Source organism: Poecilia mexicana, unplaced genomic scaffold (assembly GCF_051168715.1).
Source record: "Poecilia mexicana isolate PSO_F unplaced genomic scaffold, ASM5116871v1 scaffold_20, whole genome shotgun sequence".
Lineage (NCBI taxonomy): Eukaryota > Metazoa > Chordata > Actinopteri > Cyprinodontiformes > Poeciliidae > Poecilia > Poecilia mexicana.
Window position 1 is genome coordinate 15,278,930 of NW_028263389.1, and position 17,339 is coordinate 15,296,268.

General features: G+C 39.6%; 2 protein-coding genes across 3 annotated transcripts in view; one reads left to right on the forward strand and one right to left on the reverse strand.

Annotated features, from left to right (window-relative positions):
* Positions 1-320: 320 nt before the first annotated feature.
* hacd1 (3-hydroxyacyl-CoA dehydratase 1) lies at positions 321-13,017 on the forward strand. The gene is made up of 7 exons (XM_014982932.2): positions 321-1,164; positions 2,544-2,661; positions 2,750-2,768; positions 2,862-2,950; positions 3,781-3,902; positions 7,895-8,073; positions 11,789-13,017. The coding sequence occupies exons 1-7, from the start codon at positions 1,046-1,048 to the stop codon at positions 11,869-11,871; spliced, it is 729 nt and encodes a 242-aa protein (XP_014838418.1). The 5' UTR covers positions 321-1,045; the 3' UTR covers positions 11,872-13,017.
* A 1,260-nt stretch (positions 13,018-14,277) lies between these two features.
* Positions 14,278-17,339, reverse strand: part of LOC106915374 (collectin-12) — a 32,868-nt gene continuing 29,806 nt past the window's right edge. For both annotated transcript variants that reach the window (XM_014982930.2, XM_088001326.1), the window contains 5 exons: positions 16,800-17,285; positions 16,154-16,290; positions 15,948-16,057; positions 15,111-15,256; positions 14,278-15,013 (listed from right to left, as the gene is read on the reverse strand). In XM_014982930.2, the coding sequence (XP_014838416.1) occupies positions 15,003-15,013; positions 15,111-15,256; positions 15,948-16,057; positions 16,154-16,290; positions 16,800-17,285 (890 nt within the window). In that variant the 3' untranslated portion in view covers positions 14,278-15,002. The remainder of the gene's footprint in view (positions 15,014-15,110; positions 15,257-15,947; positions 16,058-16,153; positions 16,291-16,799; positions 17,286-17,339) is intronic.

Below are 17,339 nucleotides of genomic sequence, written 5' to 3' on the forward strand. Positions count from 1 at the left end.
CAAAAACAAATTGATTCTCTTCACTGATGCACCGCCATCTAGTGGCAAAAATCATATTAATGGTGAGCCAGTGACACCTAAACTGATCTGATAAGTTTTTTCATGCTAAAAATTATTAGAATCTGTCACTAGAGGTGACATGGTGTGTTTTAATAAAAGTGTTTTCTTGTCATTCAGGCGAAACGAGAATGTGTTGCTGAATGTACAGCTTAGAGTTGACAACAGGTTTTCCCAAGTCCAGTCCTGTTTATCCTGCAACCTTTAGATGCATCCCTGCTTCAACTCACCGAAATCAAATGGCTCTCCTCAGCAGTAGTCATTCAGCTCTGCAGAGGCTTTGTAACAAGACTTTCATACAAATTACATCTTGGTCTGGAGACAGCTGCCTTTCAAATAATAAAAGCATACAGACTTAGTGACTCAGGATTATAATTTTTCCTCAGACTATCAGGAGTCTTAGCAGATCTCATGTCTGCATGCTTCAGTATTTACCCACTCCCACCTTTGAAAGCAGTTTTTGTCTTTTTTTTATTTTTATTTTTTACCTTCCAGTAAATCCGCTATTTATTTTCCTGACTCACCTTAAAATTGGCAAATATCCCAATGCTCATAACGGTCCAACTGAAATCCACAGAACGTCATGCGCATCCTCCTCATGACACTGTTACACAACAAGAACATAGTGTTTTCAGTCAGACGATTCTTTAATTTGCCGTTACACAGACTGCTACAGAAGATAATTCCTACCCACAGCCTTCAGGAACTGCAACGTTCGAAGAAACTTTGATAATCTGAGTTGGAGCATTTATTTTCCCTTTGGAATTAATAAAGTATAAAGAAAGATGTAAATGAACCCTTATGCTATCAGAATCTGAGTTTAATTACGCGTCGAGGGGCCCACCAGCAGGCCACGCACTTGCCCCACAGAGAGAGAGAGTGACAGAGAGGGGGGTCTCTGTGGGTGGCTAGATGGATGGACGACCCCACTGCTCCCCACCCCAGCTGTCAGCTCCCTTCCTGACTTCCCCACCCTGCCCCCGGTGCCATGGCGTCCAGCGAGGAGGACGGCACGGTGGAGGAGAAGGAAAACAACAACAAGAAGAGAACGAAAAGCGCCCTCATAACCGCATGGCTCACTTTCTACAACATCGCCATGACAGCCGGGTATGTCCCTTTATTCCACCCCCTCTCTTCCTCCTGCTGCCTATTAATAAGAAAGCCGGATAAGTTTGCCGCTCCCTAAAAAACTGTAAGCGTGTGTTGCTGTTTATAGGACTGAGCCTGTGTGTGTCAGCCTGAAAGTGCCTGTTCAGCTCGAAGGATTTAGCAGCTGCTTGGCTGCTGGAGTTGGTAGAAAAATACTTTATGGAGGCTGGTTCTGAGAGTAAATGACGAGTTTAAAGAAAAGCCAGACGGGAGGTTTCAGAGAGAGGCGACAGAAAATGAATGAACAGTGGCTGGTTTAAAGTGACAGGCTGGTGTTGGAGCTGTGTCCAAATAGGGCTGACTGCATGCTGTCGGCGTCAAGGCCCACTGTGAGTCCCACGGTCGCAGTGATAAGTATAGCCGGACTGAGCTGCTGGTGACACTGGAACCCAGTCTGGGATGGGGAAAGTGCTCAATGAGCAGAATTAAAAAAAAACAAAAAAAAAAAACAACTCATCTGTCAGGCTACAGTAGGCTATGGTGTGTTTATAAGATCAAAGCATAAAAGCAAATTACAATTGGTTAAATGGTTATGGAATAAAATAGTCCTTCACATAGATGGTCCTGAAAAGTGTTTTTTTTTCTTCCATTCACAAATTGTATATAGTGTATGTACAACCACAAAATTCAGTATGTTCTATGTGGGTCTTTTGTGACAGTTCTACGGCAATTTCACTACAATGAATAGACCTGCAGAATACATCATCACATCATCACAATATAACGTTGTATGTCTTACAGTATGAAACCAGCGGCCGTTTTCAGAGAACAGATGAGTGACTTCTAGTCAGAATCAGTGGATCAGAAACTTTCATTCCATCAACAAGCTTGTTAAGAGAAAATTGTGTTGAGAATCTTGCAGACAAATTTAATTCCACTGTGATTTTGTCTTTGTAATAAATGTTTTTATTGAGTTTGTATTCATGTGATAAAACAGCCACTCCTTTCCACTGTTCCCCAATCAGCAGGACTTCTGTAAATGGAAAACATTTTATTAACTCACATTTTAAGCTGAATTTGACTCAACTGTAATCACAGCTGCTATTGAATTGGAATGTTTATTTATTTTTATTGAATTTGCCTCTATGTTTGTAATGTTTTGATTAAGAAAATCTGGATACTTTAATATTTGCTGAACAGCATATCTATAAAGAAAGTCTTTGCTGAACATCGAGTTTTTTTTATGTAACACATTGCTAACTCATTACAGAGTTGGGATCTCGTTCTTTATTCCGAATGTATAAAAATACCATTAGCCTTTACAGATTGTTGTCTCTGAGCAGCACCATGGCTTTGTCTGGACAGGATTTATGGCTTGGGGCTTGTTTTTTCTCCAGGTGGCTGGTTCTGGCAATCACAATGATGCGCTTCTACATCCAGAAAGGCACACATAAGGGTCTCTACAGAAGTATAGCAAGGACACTCAAGTTTTTCCAGACTTTTGCATTAGTTGAGGTAAGTGTTTGTAATATATTTAAAAAAAGTTTTGTTTAATAAGTGAAAGACATTGTTAACTCCAATTGCTACCGTCTTTGTCATCCAGGTGGGACATTGTGCCGTTGGTATGTGAGGATTGACTTCATTTATATGATCCTATTTCATACACTTTGGTATGTTCCCAGGTTGTGAATGTGTTTCCTTTGCCTCTACTCCAGGAATTGTGAGGACTTCTGTGATTGTAACTGGGGTTCAAGTGTGTTCAAGGATTTACATGGTTTGGTTCATCACCAGTAGCATCAGACAGGTAAATATTCATTCCAATCAAACGACGTATAAAATGTAGTTCTCAGATCTTTGGGTTAGTGTCTCGTCTTATCTACTTTTTTGTTGGTATGCTTTAAAAAATTATTTATTGCAATGACACGTATGCAAAAAAGCAATACTTAGTACCTTTTTGAAACCTCTGCAGTTCACTTTGGCCAGTTTATAACTTTTTTCCCATTGACGTGTTGCTTTTCAATTTTCTATGAGGAAGAAATTAAAATAGTGATGAAGTTGCACTATAATAGTAAAAAGAAATACATTTTGCCTCTTATGGATAAATTGAAAGCTTATATGTGTATAGTTTACTCTTCCTTGTGTCCATCATTCTTTCTCTACTGGTCCGTCGCTCCTTCCTTCCTTCATTCCTTTTATATCTTTCTTTGTTTTCCTTCTTTCCTTGTTTTCTTTCTGGTGTCCCTTTATTCCTACCTCATGTCCTTTGATTTCTTTTTTCTTTCCTTCCTGCCTAGTCTATGTCCTTACTCTGATATTTACTTCCTTCTTTTCTTCTTTCCTTATATGTCCTAGATCTAGATTGTTATCAGCCTGAACTCATAGTGCTTAAGCATGATGCGTTGACTTATTTATTTATTTTTATTTCTGAACGGCTGATCATCAGTCAATTTTGATAAACTCTGAATTGTTGGTGTATCTGTTTTCTGGAGGGAAATCAGTTGTAATTGAACGTTTCTTTTTTTATATTACCTTTAGAATTATCCGTAAAGTGTCAAAGTATTTGCCGTCAGCGTAAGATGTCTGGGGCCAGCATTTATTACTATAATGGGCAATAACCTGTACATTTTGTTGAAGATTCAGAACGAAGAAAGTGTAATCCTGTTCCTGGTCGTGTGGACTGTGACAGAGATTACCAGATATTCTTATTACACATTCAACCTGCTCCACCATCTGCCGTACTTCATCAAATGGGCCAGGTGGAGACACCGTCTCTAACGATTTAATATTGTGGTGCTGCATACTTTTTGCAAGCATGCTGGTCTGGTCTGGTAATGGTACATTTGTGTGTGTATTACTCATCAACTGACTCTCGCAAAGAAGTAATGCGTGTGTTTGTTATTGCATTTTGTTTACAGCAGTTATCCATCACTTGGGAGCTAACTGCTCACATCGTACAGAAGAAATAACCTGCATGTGTTTTAAATTGACTATTTGCCAACTTTGGACATTTGCATCCCTAACTATCAGCAGGTTACAACCTAAAAATGTAGGAATGCTTCCAGCTGTAGAGGGAAGTCATGCTATCCTTCCGATGTCTGTGATCACTCGTGACGAGGTGATCCGCGCTCACAGTGGCTCACCTGAAACCAGAGACGTCTGAGGGAACTTCAGACGCAGACATTAGTGTTTTGACACTGATAGCAGTCCAAGCACACATGTCTTATAGAACAGAGAGAGCCATCAGCCATCTGGAATAACAGCCCACCAAACACTTTCATATGACTTGAACCTTTCCACATTTTATCATGTCACAGCCATAAACTTTCATGTATTTGATTAAGATTTTATATGGCAGACCAGTACAAATTAGCATAGCATAGCATGACTTAGCTGTGAGAACGGTAAAGACTCAGAGGTCTTTTAGGGATGTATTTTCCATCACCCTAATCTTTAGCTCCTCCCCTCAGATTCTACATCAGATTCCAGTCAAAACTCCAAAACGTTAACTTTACTTCCAGTCAGCAGAAACTTCCTCATAAAATTAAAAGATTGCTGTAAACCTAAATCTGCTAGGGTATAATTTATGGCCTAACTGAAGACTTGTAGCTGTATTTGCGGGAAAAGGTGATTGGATCTACAGAACATCGTTTTAGAAGGGCTGAAATATAAATATGCATCATTTTTCTTTCATTTCACGGTTATGCAATACTTTGTGCTGAAAGGCACTGTGTGTACAACTCACTACCGCAGAGAGACGTTGCTCTTTGCGACACCCTCTGAAGTCGTACCTACAAGGACCATCTACTTGATTATTTTTGGGGGGCTTTTTTCTCCCTTTTGCTCGGTCTCTGGTCTTGATTCTCTCTCTCTCCCCTGCTCTTCACGTCTTTCTTCAAGCGTGGAAGAGGCAGGCCCCCGGAGAAGGGCTCATGTTCAGCTGCTCCTGTTTTTAAGACCGTCTGTTTTGGTCATGGAATGTTCAGCCGACGTTTCTCTCACATCCGCAGAGACGCTCCCCTGAGTCTTTCTGCTGTCTCCACTAATCTCCACTGTCCTGGATCGTGCCATGGTATACTACAGTACAATGAAGCACGGACTTTGGTCTGGATGTATGTACATAGTGACAGGACAGAAAACATCATGTTTCTAGCCATCTGAGTTTTGCCAACCACCAGTAATGTCTCCATATTTTGCTTTCAAGGAACCCAAGTGCATTGTGGGGCTGTAGAGTTTTCTAGGTTTTCTAGAGGTCATTTAAAGTTCTTTGCTTTCCTCATCATTGAAGAATATTGAGCAGCCTTTTCTTAATAGTTCACAATTGAGTGCAAGTTCAAGGGGTCTGAATACGTTGCCTAAAAGTGATCTTTACACCCAACACATGAATCAGCTTTCAGTTGATCTTCTTCTGTAATACAAGTTTCAAGCTGATGGCTCTTTGGAGGCTCCCTGGTATACATTTTATTTATCGCAAAGTAGACATATTTGGTGCTTTTCACCAGTGTCGCTAAAAAGATTTGGATAAATAGTGTCACTGTGACAGGCTGAGGGGGAAAAAAAGGAAATAAAGAAAGTTTAACGGACATTTCATAACAGCAAGTCCCTCATTTTCAGCTCAGCAGTGCCAAACTATTGATTCGCAACAACAGTTTTAATAGTGCTTTGTGTAAATTCAAGTGTCACTATGTTAAATACTCAAAGTGCATCCAGTCATGGTGCGGTTATTGTTGTGAACTGTTGTCTGAGGTCGAATTACAGCCACAGTCTGATCCAGCGGCTTGAGTTGCTATAAAACAGTGCCAAACCAAATCTCTGTCCTGCAGCTTCCTGTTGAGCTGCTGGTCAGCTCATGTGGGGCACAAATTATATTTATTACACTCTAAAACAGATCAACTTGCCAGCTTTTTTATCACTGCTGACCTGGCATGCCGATAAGCATCACACCAACAATCAAACCTTGGTTATATTTACTTTAGTTGCTGAACTTCTACTGTTGTCTTATATGACATTTTCCGTCTAAATGCATACAAATAATGTCTAATGACTGAAAGGTGTGATTCACAATGTGTTTGTTTGAATTTGCTGGAACTTCACAGCCACAGGACAAACACTAAGGAAAACAAGTAATTTTTCCAGCTGTTCCACAAAACACATCTGTTTATTGGACAAGTTTGGTTAAATGCAGTTAAAATTTTAAAATTTACATTTCTCCATGAAGCTGTTGACCCACTTTCAGCTTTGGTGCTGGAGCGCAATGTGCCCAGAGTAACTCTAAACAGTTGGCAGAACAGTGATCAGGCAAAATTGTATGACCACTGACGGATGTAGGGAAACACACTGGCTATGTCCTCATTGTAGTACCTGTTAGAGGGTGGGATATAACAGATAAACCATTGGACACGAAGCTTGGCTAGAGCCTCTCCAAAGCTGCTGTTTCTGTGGAGTTTGCCTGGTCTGTTGGGGTCAGTGCTATCAAAAATGGTCCGAAGAAGGGACATCAGTATACAGAGAACGTGCTGATGGGTGACCCAATGTCAGTACTGTACACTGAATTGATGAACTGATGAATTAGGTTGATTGCCAGGTGTGATTGTGTCTTTACCTGGGAAATACTTGGCTGCAGAATGCATTAGTGGACAGCAAGCATGTGGAGACAGTGTGATGATGCGACTGCCAGGAAATATTAGGACCTGACATCCTTGTGGCCATTGTTGCAGATCATGTACTCACTTTCATGAATACAATATTTCCTTTTGGGTCTGGCCTCTTAAGCAGCACACCCCATTTTTTCACAAAGAAAAAGGCTCCAGCAAAGCTTTGAGGGGCAAAAGAAGTTTAGGGTGTAGATCTAGGCTCTAAATTCCCCCTGTTCTCAATCTAACGGAGCTTCTGTAAAATGTCCTGAACAAACAAGTCGGATCAGTGAAGGCCTCATGTCCGTCTTTGAGAACTAAAAGGATCTGCTGGGAACGTCTTTGTGCCAGTTACCTCGGCACACCTTCACCAATGGAGGTCTATGCCGTCACGGCCGGGAAAAACACATTGTTACATACAGGTGGCCATAATGTCGTGGCCACCTGTATGTACCAAACAACAAGTTCTTTCAGTGCACTCTGCCGGGCCATGTATACACACAGGTCATTCCAGTTTCATACACACAGTCTCCAGTTGCCAGATCACTGACTGGAGCAGATATCTTGGATCAAGGTCCTCAGCTCCAACTTCAGAGCGCTTTCTTCAATTTCATGATCCGCTGGCTGGCTTAATGCGCAGCAGGCTCAAGCACAGATAAACATCGACCATTCTTGTTCACTATTTTAGGCTCACATTTAAGTTCCTGGGTGGCATAAATTAAATGTTTTAATTATATAATTGGGTAAAGGTATTGGAATGCATGCAATTAGTGGTGAAAACGTGAAGATATCATATAGATTTCTCTCTTTCCAGTTCCCCCAAGTAATTAATCAATTAATCCCCATAATTACTACGGAGTGTTTTCAACTAAGCTTGACCTTCCATGCAAATGGCAAAGTAGTGACAAATAATGAAACGTAAAATATCAGTGGCCTGTAGTTGTTTTTTTTATGACAAGTGGCTTTTAATCAAAAGGAAATTAACCTATGAAAGAAGTGATGGTGCTGCATGCGAGTTTGTTCAAGTCTTATGTGTGCTTACCTTACTGTCTTCAACTGGATTTGCCTATAACTTAGACTGGGATTGAAAGACATCCTGCTGTTTTTCTGTTCTGCAGATACAACTTCTTCATCGTCTTGTACCCACTGGGAGTCGTCGGAGAGCTGCTCACCATTTACGCTGCTCTGCCATTCGTGCGCAGGTCTGGAATGTACTCCATGAGGCTCCCCAACAAATATAATGTGTCGTTCGACTACTACTACTTCCTCATCATCGTCATGCTGTCCTACATCCCACGTAAGGAGACATTTCCCTCTTTAAGTTTGTCAAATCTACAAAACGTGACATAATTGAAAAATCCTCACAAAACTAAGTCTAAACTGAACAAAATGGATCCAAAGGTTGTTTTAGATTGCTCTATTGACATGTAAAGCTTCTGAAACTACTGTGTATTAGAAGCCACTGTACAACCAGTAGTGACAATAGACATCAAGCAAGGGTTTCTAAATGTATTGAATTGCACTTTGTCATTACAATATCAGTGTAAAAAAATTCACAAGATTTGTAGAATACTCTTTGGATGAATATCTTTGCATCTTTGGTAGTTGCAAAGATTTTTTTTTCTTTGGTAGTTTGCTGTATTTTGAATGTCATGCGCTCAAACCCTGCATTTCGATAATATATTTGGCCAGTTACAAGGACTCTTGACTCTCTGAAAGTAGTAGGAACATTGCGTCGAGATACAGGGAAAATGGTAGATTTTATTCAGCAGTAGTGTCACAATTACATATTTTCCTTGCAACATTAGCATAGACAAGTTTTTCGACATACACTGCAAAAGTCTGGAATTTTATTTCAGCTTTTTCCAGGTCTGGATAAGTATGGAAGAAGACAGTAAGGAAACATCTTAGTATTTCCAAACTTTGTTTGCTGTTCCCATTATCTAACTATTGTGTCCCTCCATGCTTTCTTTTATTATTGTATCCTTCCCGCAATCCTTTATACTTTTCTTTCCGCCTCAGATTTTTTTCTTTTGTTTCTCCCTTCCTTCTTCAAAGTCTTTTGTTAATTTTTTCCTTACCCTCCTCTCTTATGCATTTTCCTGTTTCCTTAATTTTTCTTCGGTCCTTAGTGTGTCAGTTCTATTTTCTCCTTTCTGTCCAACTGTCTTTCTTCCTTATGCTCTGGTTTTCCCTTGTTGTCCTTTTGTATTCCATTCAGTCTCTGGTTTTTACAGGTTTCATGTTTAAAGCATGCCCCTCTGTCATCCATAGTCATATTTTAAAATGGGCACAATAGATTCGTAACTCACAAATTTAAGTGCAGATATGGCAAATGTATAGAAACCCTTATTAATGTAGTCAGCAGCTCAAAACATAGAGCACAAGATCTTGACTGGAGTGACAGCACCACCCTCAGACAGGAAGAAGCAGTTACGCTCAAGTTGAAATGATGACTCAGGGTTATTCCAAGACTATCAGTGGAAACAAACATTGAAACTTAATGTATTTCACAAATGGCCTTGCTTTTATTGGCAAGATGACAATGTGTGCATATTACCATAACTTAGCTTTGATATACAGTCATGAGAAAAACGCAATATATAGCCTTAAAAATATTCATGCCTTCTTTAAATTTTGACATATTTTGTCATGGTAAAAATGCAAACTTAATTGTATTCATTTGGGATTTTATGGGATTGGCCAAAATAAAGTAGTGCATAATTATGATGTTGAAGAGAAATTACCCTTATTTGCAAAAGGAAAAATAAAAGAAACGACCCTACAAAAGTTATCTCTAGTTATCTCAAATTTTAGTTTATAACTGCAACAATATAATAACAGCAGTTCATTTGCAGTCGCTTTAGATACAATAGATTTCAGAAGGTTCCAAAATATAAATATATTTACCAAAGAATACTTCAATCTCTTAGTTATGTGGTTCAGTGACAACATGTAACAACAGTATTCGTCTCAGCATCTCTTTTTAACTTCAGATCTGTGCATTTTAATGCTAGTTGCATTTTTAGCTAAATAAACTAAAAATGCATTCTTAAATTTCAGTGCAACCTTAACTCCAACACCATTAGCTCGACCAGAAAACTCACTGTATTTATTAGTACTGCAGTAACTCTGTTTTGTGGTTTTTGGAAAACCGATCAACAAACAGCTGAGGACTCAAAGCCTCAGCTCATTTAGACTCAGTACAAAGCAGTCACAGATTTTTTAATCTCTCTTCAGTTACGACTGACATAAAGCAGAAAAGCTGTGTTCACAAGTTGAAGTGGGATTGCAACTGTTATCTTGCAGAGTCTGAAAAGCACCTCCTTATATGGCTCAAGAACCAGAGTTGGATCTGCTAGAGCAGATGGGTCTTCGCAACAGTTTCTGCACTTTACTTCCTAAACGGGCACTTAAATGAAGTAATTTGTTCCTTAAGTCATCAAGATTTAAATTATACAGACGATCAAATGTAAGTAGTTTTGTTAGGAATGAATGACTTTTGGGATTTAAAGCTTGTCTGAAAATAACTTGTTCAGCCTACTGAGCATTTGATCTAATGACCGGGTAGAAAAAGGTTGTTTGAAAAAAATCCTGATCTCGTTTAAATTCTCTCTGACCAACACTTGTCAAAACTGATTTGTCACCAAATTTGTAGCCTAGTTTTTTTTATCTTTTTTTTTTTTTGCCTGCAGGTGTTACATAATCACATTGGTCAGAAATGTCCACTACCATAGATAATAAGAAACTATAATTCCTGTCTGAAGTCATTCAGTGACTGAACCAAAGCGTTAACTAAATCTATTACTTTTGAACAATTAAGTACAAGCACAGTAAAGAATTAACCTGTGGAACAGCTTTGACCACATCCACTAAAGTTAATTTGAGACAGTGGATGTAAAAGTTATATTTTGCTTGGTCCTTGATTGTAGCCTCAACTCCTGCTGCGCCACCATCGGATGCCTGACAATCCAGAACCTCATTCTCAATTATTTTATTTATGTACTTTGCATTCTGCACAAATGTCAACATTTTCATTTTTGACAGCAATTAATTCCAGAACAGTCTTAAAGTTTCCTTTGTTATCAGAGCCAAGTGAGTCGTCGTGTTCTCTCTGAGCAATGTTTTAGGTGGCAGTAAGGAGTATGTAGTCCCAGCTTTCTTTAACTTGTTGGTTGTTCCATCAAGCCTTTTAAATTTGGGTTCTCCCTGCTCTTGCTGATATCTGAGTGAAATGACATTAGAAGAAAAAATGAACTAAAAATTAACAAACATATAATATCTAGTATAGTATTTGCCTTTTGCTCAACAAACCTGTTTGTCTGTTGGTTATGCAACTTGTACCTTCTTTACAGTCAGAATCCATCTCCTCCTGCTGCTCTGCTCTGTTTATTCCCCCTCAAAATCACCCTCTTCCTGTAAAACCGGCGCCGGCAGTGCATCATTTTATTAGGTCCAACTAGAAAATGGAACCACACTTTGGTTCCACATTTCACATTTACTGAAATTGTTTTTCTTCTTCATTTTGTGCAAGTTGTTGACGGTTTTTAAAGGATTGTGGAAGATCAACTTTTTCTCTGTTTTAAACAATGTGGTGTTTCTATTCTTGACAATATTGCATCTTCTCTGCTGCTTTCCCCCAGCCCCCGCCCTCACATCACCCACTAGAACCATCTTCATTTTCTTCCCCAGTGTTTATTAGAGGAAGTTATTCCTGGAGACAGATTCTCCCACCTGAGCTGTAGATCTCTGAAGCTCATCAAGTTGTCATTATCCTTTTGGCTTTCTCTGGTTAATTCTCTTCTTACTCTGCCGCTCTGTTTCGGGGGAAACATATGTAGGTTTGCAGAGTCTTTCAGAGGATTTAGGACTAATAGAGTCAAAAAGGCTGAATACAAATGTACACCAAAAGTAAAAACACTTTAGCAAGGCACTGTTTAGATGTCCTCATGGCAACCGTATTATTGTGATTTCTCATCAGTTTATGTCTGTGCTGTGTTTTTTTTTCTTAGTCTTTCCTCAGCTCTACTTGCACATGCTGCGGCAGAGGAGGAGGGTGCTCCACGGTGAAGTCATAGTGGAGAAGGATGACTAGATGGGCACCACTTCATCCGTTGAGCCAGCCTGCCTCCACATCGCCCTCACCTGACCTCCGCTCCACCCGCTCACCCCCAACACATCTCACCTTTTCTTTTTGGCTGTTGGCATTCTTAACTGCACGGGACCCGAGAAGCAGCTGACAACCTGCCTGACAACCAGCAATGATGATGATGATGATAATGATGATGATGACGACGACGAAAACTTGGATAAATTCCTGTTTTGAATGGTTATTTGGCAAGATGTTTACAGTTCTGGAGTTGTGTCTCAGCTCTGAGAGATCTGGATTCCTTCATTCACCCACTGGCTTTACACCATCTCATTGCACCGAAGAGAAACTGAGCCACATCGCTGCGTCATGACAGGAAACATGAGAAGAAACGTGGAAGGAAGATTGTACGTTGTGTGCTCTGAATTGTCCCTCAGCCCAACTAATTGGCAGATTTAAAAAAAACAACAAAAAAACAACGTGGCTGCACAGATCATGGTTCAAAAAGTTCAACCATACCTCAACAATAAATCTACATTTAGACAAATGTGCTGCTGCTTTTGTGTATATTTGTTTTACCTTTTCGTGTAAATGATGCAATGTGAAATCTTAAACCACACACCGTCTCACTTAGAGCAAGCACAGCTCCAACTTAACTCTGTCTGCTTGGCTCAGCTAGTGCTTTATTTTAATATTTTGATGTTTACTGTGTCCACAAGACTTCCTAAGAGTCTTTGCAGAGGTAACAGTTTGTTAAAGAGCATTTTTAGATTTGTGTCAGCGCTCTGAGTCATCGTTCTGCGTCTCGTTTTGTGTTTTAACGTGTCCATACTCGTAGAAAGGTAGCTAGCCTCTATCCTATTAAAGGTGCTATTAAGATCTTTTCAATCTTCTGTGCAGCTGAAGGAGTGACTGTGATTGGAGTTGACCTGAAGCAGGAAAGCTGGATGTGAAATGACCCGAAAGGAAATGTCGGTCAATGATCTGCATGGACTGTGGTTAATCAAAGCGAATCAACACTTTTTGCTTATCATCTGGGTTAAAGAGGAGAAAACAAACACCAAATGTTAAATCTAATGGAAAGATATTTAAAAAGAAATGTGAAAATACCTTTTTGTGCAAAATGAATAAACTCAATCCTTCAACAGCGAAGAGAGTTTGTGATGAACTTCGGTTAAGCTGCGCAGAAATCAAACCACCGTTATGTTTTAATGGATTTATTGGTGAGGTTTTCCCTTCATTGTTTTGTAATTTAAAGCTGAGTGCAGAAAAAAAGCACATTTTCTACAAGTAGAAAGGCTCAACATATGTGTTTTATTTATACTGAGAGTCCTAGAGATGAACCAGTCGACTGCCTTGAGATTAGGATCAGCCATTTTTTCCTTTATTCTCTAATTTTTGTTTGGCAGAGCAACTATTTAAAACGAGGTATTTCTTCCTCATTCATTAATAGCATTTAAACATTTGTCTTTAAATGCATCATCCAACATGATGATGCAGGTACATCTCAATAAATTCAAATGCTATTATATTTATTTCGGTTATAAAATACAGAACTTGGTACTTTAGAATGTAGAGTCATTACAGACAGTGGGGCATATTTCAGGCAATTCATTTTGTTAAATTAAAAATTTTGGTTTACTGATAATGAAAAGAATTTTAACTGAAACATTATATGAAGTCCTAGCATATAGTCATGTGGAAAACTGCTGACTTGATAGCTGTCCTGCAAATAGTAGAAATCCTTTGGATCTAGTATAAGGAGGAAGGGAAAGTATTGCATCCCATGTATTACTGGAAAGCTAAGTGGAAGGAAAAACTGGTAGAAAGAGGTGAGAAAGCAACAAGGATAACTAGAGCCTACAGAGGACTCTAAAGCAACGTTCAAAAACCTGTTTGAGGCAGATTTCTGGGATGTGGAATAAGGCTGGAGTTAATGCTGCAAGAACCACCAGTTCCAGACATCCAGGAAACAAAATAACTCCTGAAGAACAGGAAAAATATCAGGATTGCCTTACATAAGTCTAGGAGAAAAGTGACAAGACTCTTTCTCCAGAGCAAGCAACGCAGCCGTCAAAGCTGCATGTGCTTTCATTACACCTCATCAAAACCACAGGATGATTATCTCCATGCCACGTTGTATTGATGTAGTATTTCTGCAATAGCAGCTGGGCTCAAGTACTAAGTTCAAAACTGTAGGACGGGGACAAATACATACATGTAATGTTTTTGTTTTTTTAAGTTATTAAAATTATTATATAGAATTGCTTAAAATAAACCACTTCTGCAATGAATCTGCATGATCTTCACCTTCAAACCCAATAAATGAAACGTGCATATCACATTCTAATGTGTTAGGATGCAGCTTTACTGTGATGCTCTTGTTTGAGTTCAATAACAGCCAGATAAAGATTTGGTACAAATGATTTTATGGCCAAATAAAAAGAATCTTATAATTACTTCTTATAACATTCAGAACTATTAGCTCCAGCAAACAACGTACAGCTTTTTTTTTCTCTCTCATATGTGCTGCAGTCCTTAGATTCACAATCGGCACATGAGACCTTAAAGAAGAAATTGGTGCCTGACTGAATTAGGCACCGATTAATTTGATTGTGGCATTTTCCTTATACATGTACCTTCATTATATTTGTATTTAAATGAAAATAGTACATACACATTCATGAGGTTAGATACATGTTTCGTTGAAGACAGTATGTCTGCTATGTGCTTTTTTTTTTACTTATTATTTTGCACATTGTAATCTCTGAATTATACAAAATTACAATCCTTTTGACGTTTATAACCCTTACACTTCCCTATAAAACTTGCCTAATGAAACATTCAGGTGTTTAGTTGTACAAGTACAGGTATATAACATGTTTTATATAGAAAAATCAGTTGTCGATTTTTTTTTACAGTTTCTCCTCCATTTGGATGTCCTGCTGTATTGCACTTGCTGGTAATGATGCACTCGAGTCTCCTCGGAAGACACAGTTTCGGAAAAACCGCAGCCCCTGGACTCATTTCAAAATTGTCTCTTTCCGCTCTCCGTCCAGACTGTCCACAAGCCCCTTCAGTCAATCAGTGCTGCATGGACAAAGCTGAGCTGCTCGCCGCGCTCCTTTATTTAACTGCTATGATTTTGCTGTAAAGACAAAAACGAGAGCAACCCTTAAAAACGACTGCCTAAATAAATGCAGGTCAGGCTGCAAATACAAATCCAGACACTGAAGCAGACTTACAGGTCTCCAGTTCTTTCTCACAGATATAGCTAATGAGATCTTCACAGAAGAAATCGTTCCATAGACCTTCGTGGATTAGACCTGCACAGTCTTCCCCCGACTCATGGCTGTGGCCCCAGTTGTCAGGCTGGCCGGGCTTCCACTTCCTGCAAGTGGACAACAGGGGGCCACCACACATTATAATTACAACAGTCTTTATTTACAGTAACTGCACAGTGAGAGGCAGGTGGAAAAAGAGCACAAGTTTACCTCCGAAAAGAAATTTGTAATAAGAAAAGGAAAATTTTTGGCTACCGATTTGCAGTGTTAAGGATTTTTACATCACTACATTTAGCTTTAATATGTTTTTAGGGTCTTCTATATATTTTTATCCCCTTTTATTTTTATTTTTTTACATGTTGCATGTTAAGAGAATTGGATCACATTTTGAAATGGTTTTGATCTATTGTTTGAACTGTTTTGCAAAGAAAATTATGCCTTAGTTTTCAGTGAACAAGTTTAATCTTAAATTTATAAATCATTTTATTGTGCTTTTTTTGTATTGGAATAAATGTTTAGGAGATAGTCCACAAATAAATTGTATTGGGATATTTATGAAATTTCAGTATGCTGATTAAAATGGACTTAAAGCAGGCCCTGAGAAGGTCACTTTAAAAGCCAAGTCAGGAGGGTCAGAAACATAATAAATCACAAGGGTTACCTAGTAACGATGTAAAACTTTAAACATACAACACCACTTGTACAATATATCAATGCCAAAACACACTTAATTAATTGGGATGACATCATTCTGGAAGCAAAGAAAGAAAAAACTCTGAATGTTTATTCAACACTGACGTGAACGCAGGAACTGTTCCATCCACCCAGCGCCACGCATTCTCCTCTTCTCTGTCCGTCAAACCCATCCAGAAGTAGCCCTTTCCAACTATTTGCCCCTCCAACCATTTCTACACGACGGGAAAAATAAAACAGTCAGTCACAAGTTGAACTCGCAACAGCAGCTCTGTCTGTGTTTACAGCTGCTGACCACATATACACGTCACCTGTTCTTCCTTGTCGCTGATGATCAGCAACGTTGCCAGTTGGGATTCACAGTTAGCTTTTGAATCATCAAAACTGTCCAGGTCTTTGGAAAAGTAGTAGCACCTGTCGTTGTAGTTCACCCAACCAAGAGGGCAACCTGCAAAACGTTAAGAGATTCCATAATTAGTTAATAGGAAAATGCACCAGATTCTTCTCGGATGGAAAATTGTGCAACCACTAATAATCAGATGCTAGCGGTTTAATTTCTCTTAAGGGTAAAGTTTCATTAATTCAATTTAGTTTTACAAAGCGCCACTTCACAAAACAATTTATTTTGAGGAAAATTATATAGTAGATTAAATACAGACATAGTGAAAGATTCAAGTTCCATTACATACATTCCAACTTCACTCAAGTTACAAAACAATGCAGTAAGAATCAGTTTACTATGCCAGCCGGGAAGGTTTTTTTTTTTTTTTTTAATGCAGCACTTCATTAAGCTACTAAATTTAGAGAAGCCCCTCCTCCAGAAGGGGCATGCGGCCAGTTTCACTTCATTGCATCTTTAACGTTTACATACTGTGAATTACACATTAATCTTCATAAGCCGGCCATTGAAGAACAAGATAATGTTTGGAAGCATTTAAAGAAGAGAAAAGGATTTACCTGGGGCTATCAGTGCACGAGGAACTGCCTCTTCCTGTGGAAAAGGCACTGCTGGACTTTGAATGGGGATTCCTGGTAGCCCTGGTGGTCCCACAGGCCCTGGGGGCCCAACTGGTCCAGGTAGACCCCTGGGGCCTTGCTCCCCAGCTGGTCCAATTGGTCCGCGGATGCCCGGTGGTCCTTGCAGTCCTGGTACACCAGTCTGGCCATCTCTTCCAGGAAGACCAGCCTGTCCTGGTTCTCCTTTTGCTCCTGGAGGTCCAGCTCTGCCTCCTGACCCTCGAGAACCTTTTGGTCCAGGGCTTCCAGGTACACCCGGGAGGCCCTTTAACCCTGGGAGACCTGGTGGTCCCGGTGAACCCTGTTCTCCTCTAGATCCTCTGATTCCTGGAGGTCCCTTTTCACCCCTCTCTCCCTTGGTTCCCATCTGACCAGGTGGTCCTTGAGGTCCTCTGTCCCCTCTTGGTCCTCTCGGACCAGGCGGGCCTTCAAATGTAAAAGGTAATTTGAAGTTAGGAAAAATTCTCAAAAGCAGTTCAA

What these genes read in the sequence shown, in the direction of transcription:
- hacd1 (XM_014982932.2), top strand. Translation starts at nt 1,046, where the DNA reads ATGGCGTCCAGCGAGGAGGACGGCACGGTGGAGGAGAAGGAAAACAAC. An exon ending in TACTTCATCAAATGGGCCAG is followed by an intron (nt 3,903 to 7,894) that starts GTGGAGACACCG and finishes TCTGTTCTGCAG; the next exon opens with ATACAACTTCTTCATCGTCT. An exon ending in CATGCTGTCCTACATCCCAC is followed by an intron (nt 8,074 to 11,788) that starts GTAAGGAGACAT and finishes TTTTTTTCTTAG; the next exon opens with TCTTTCCTCAGCTCTACTTG.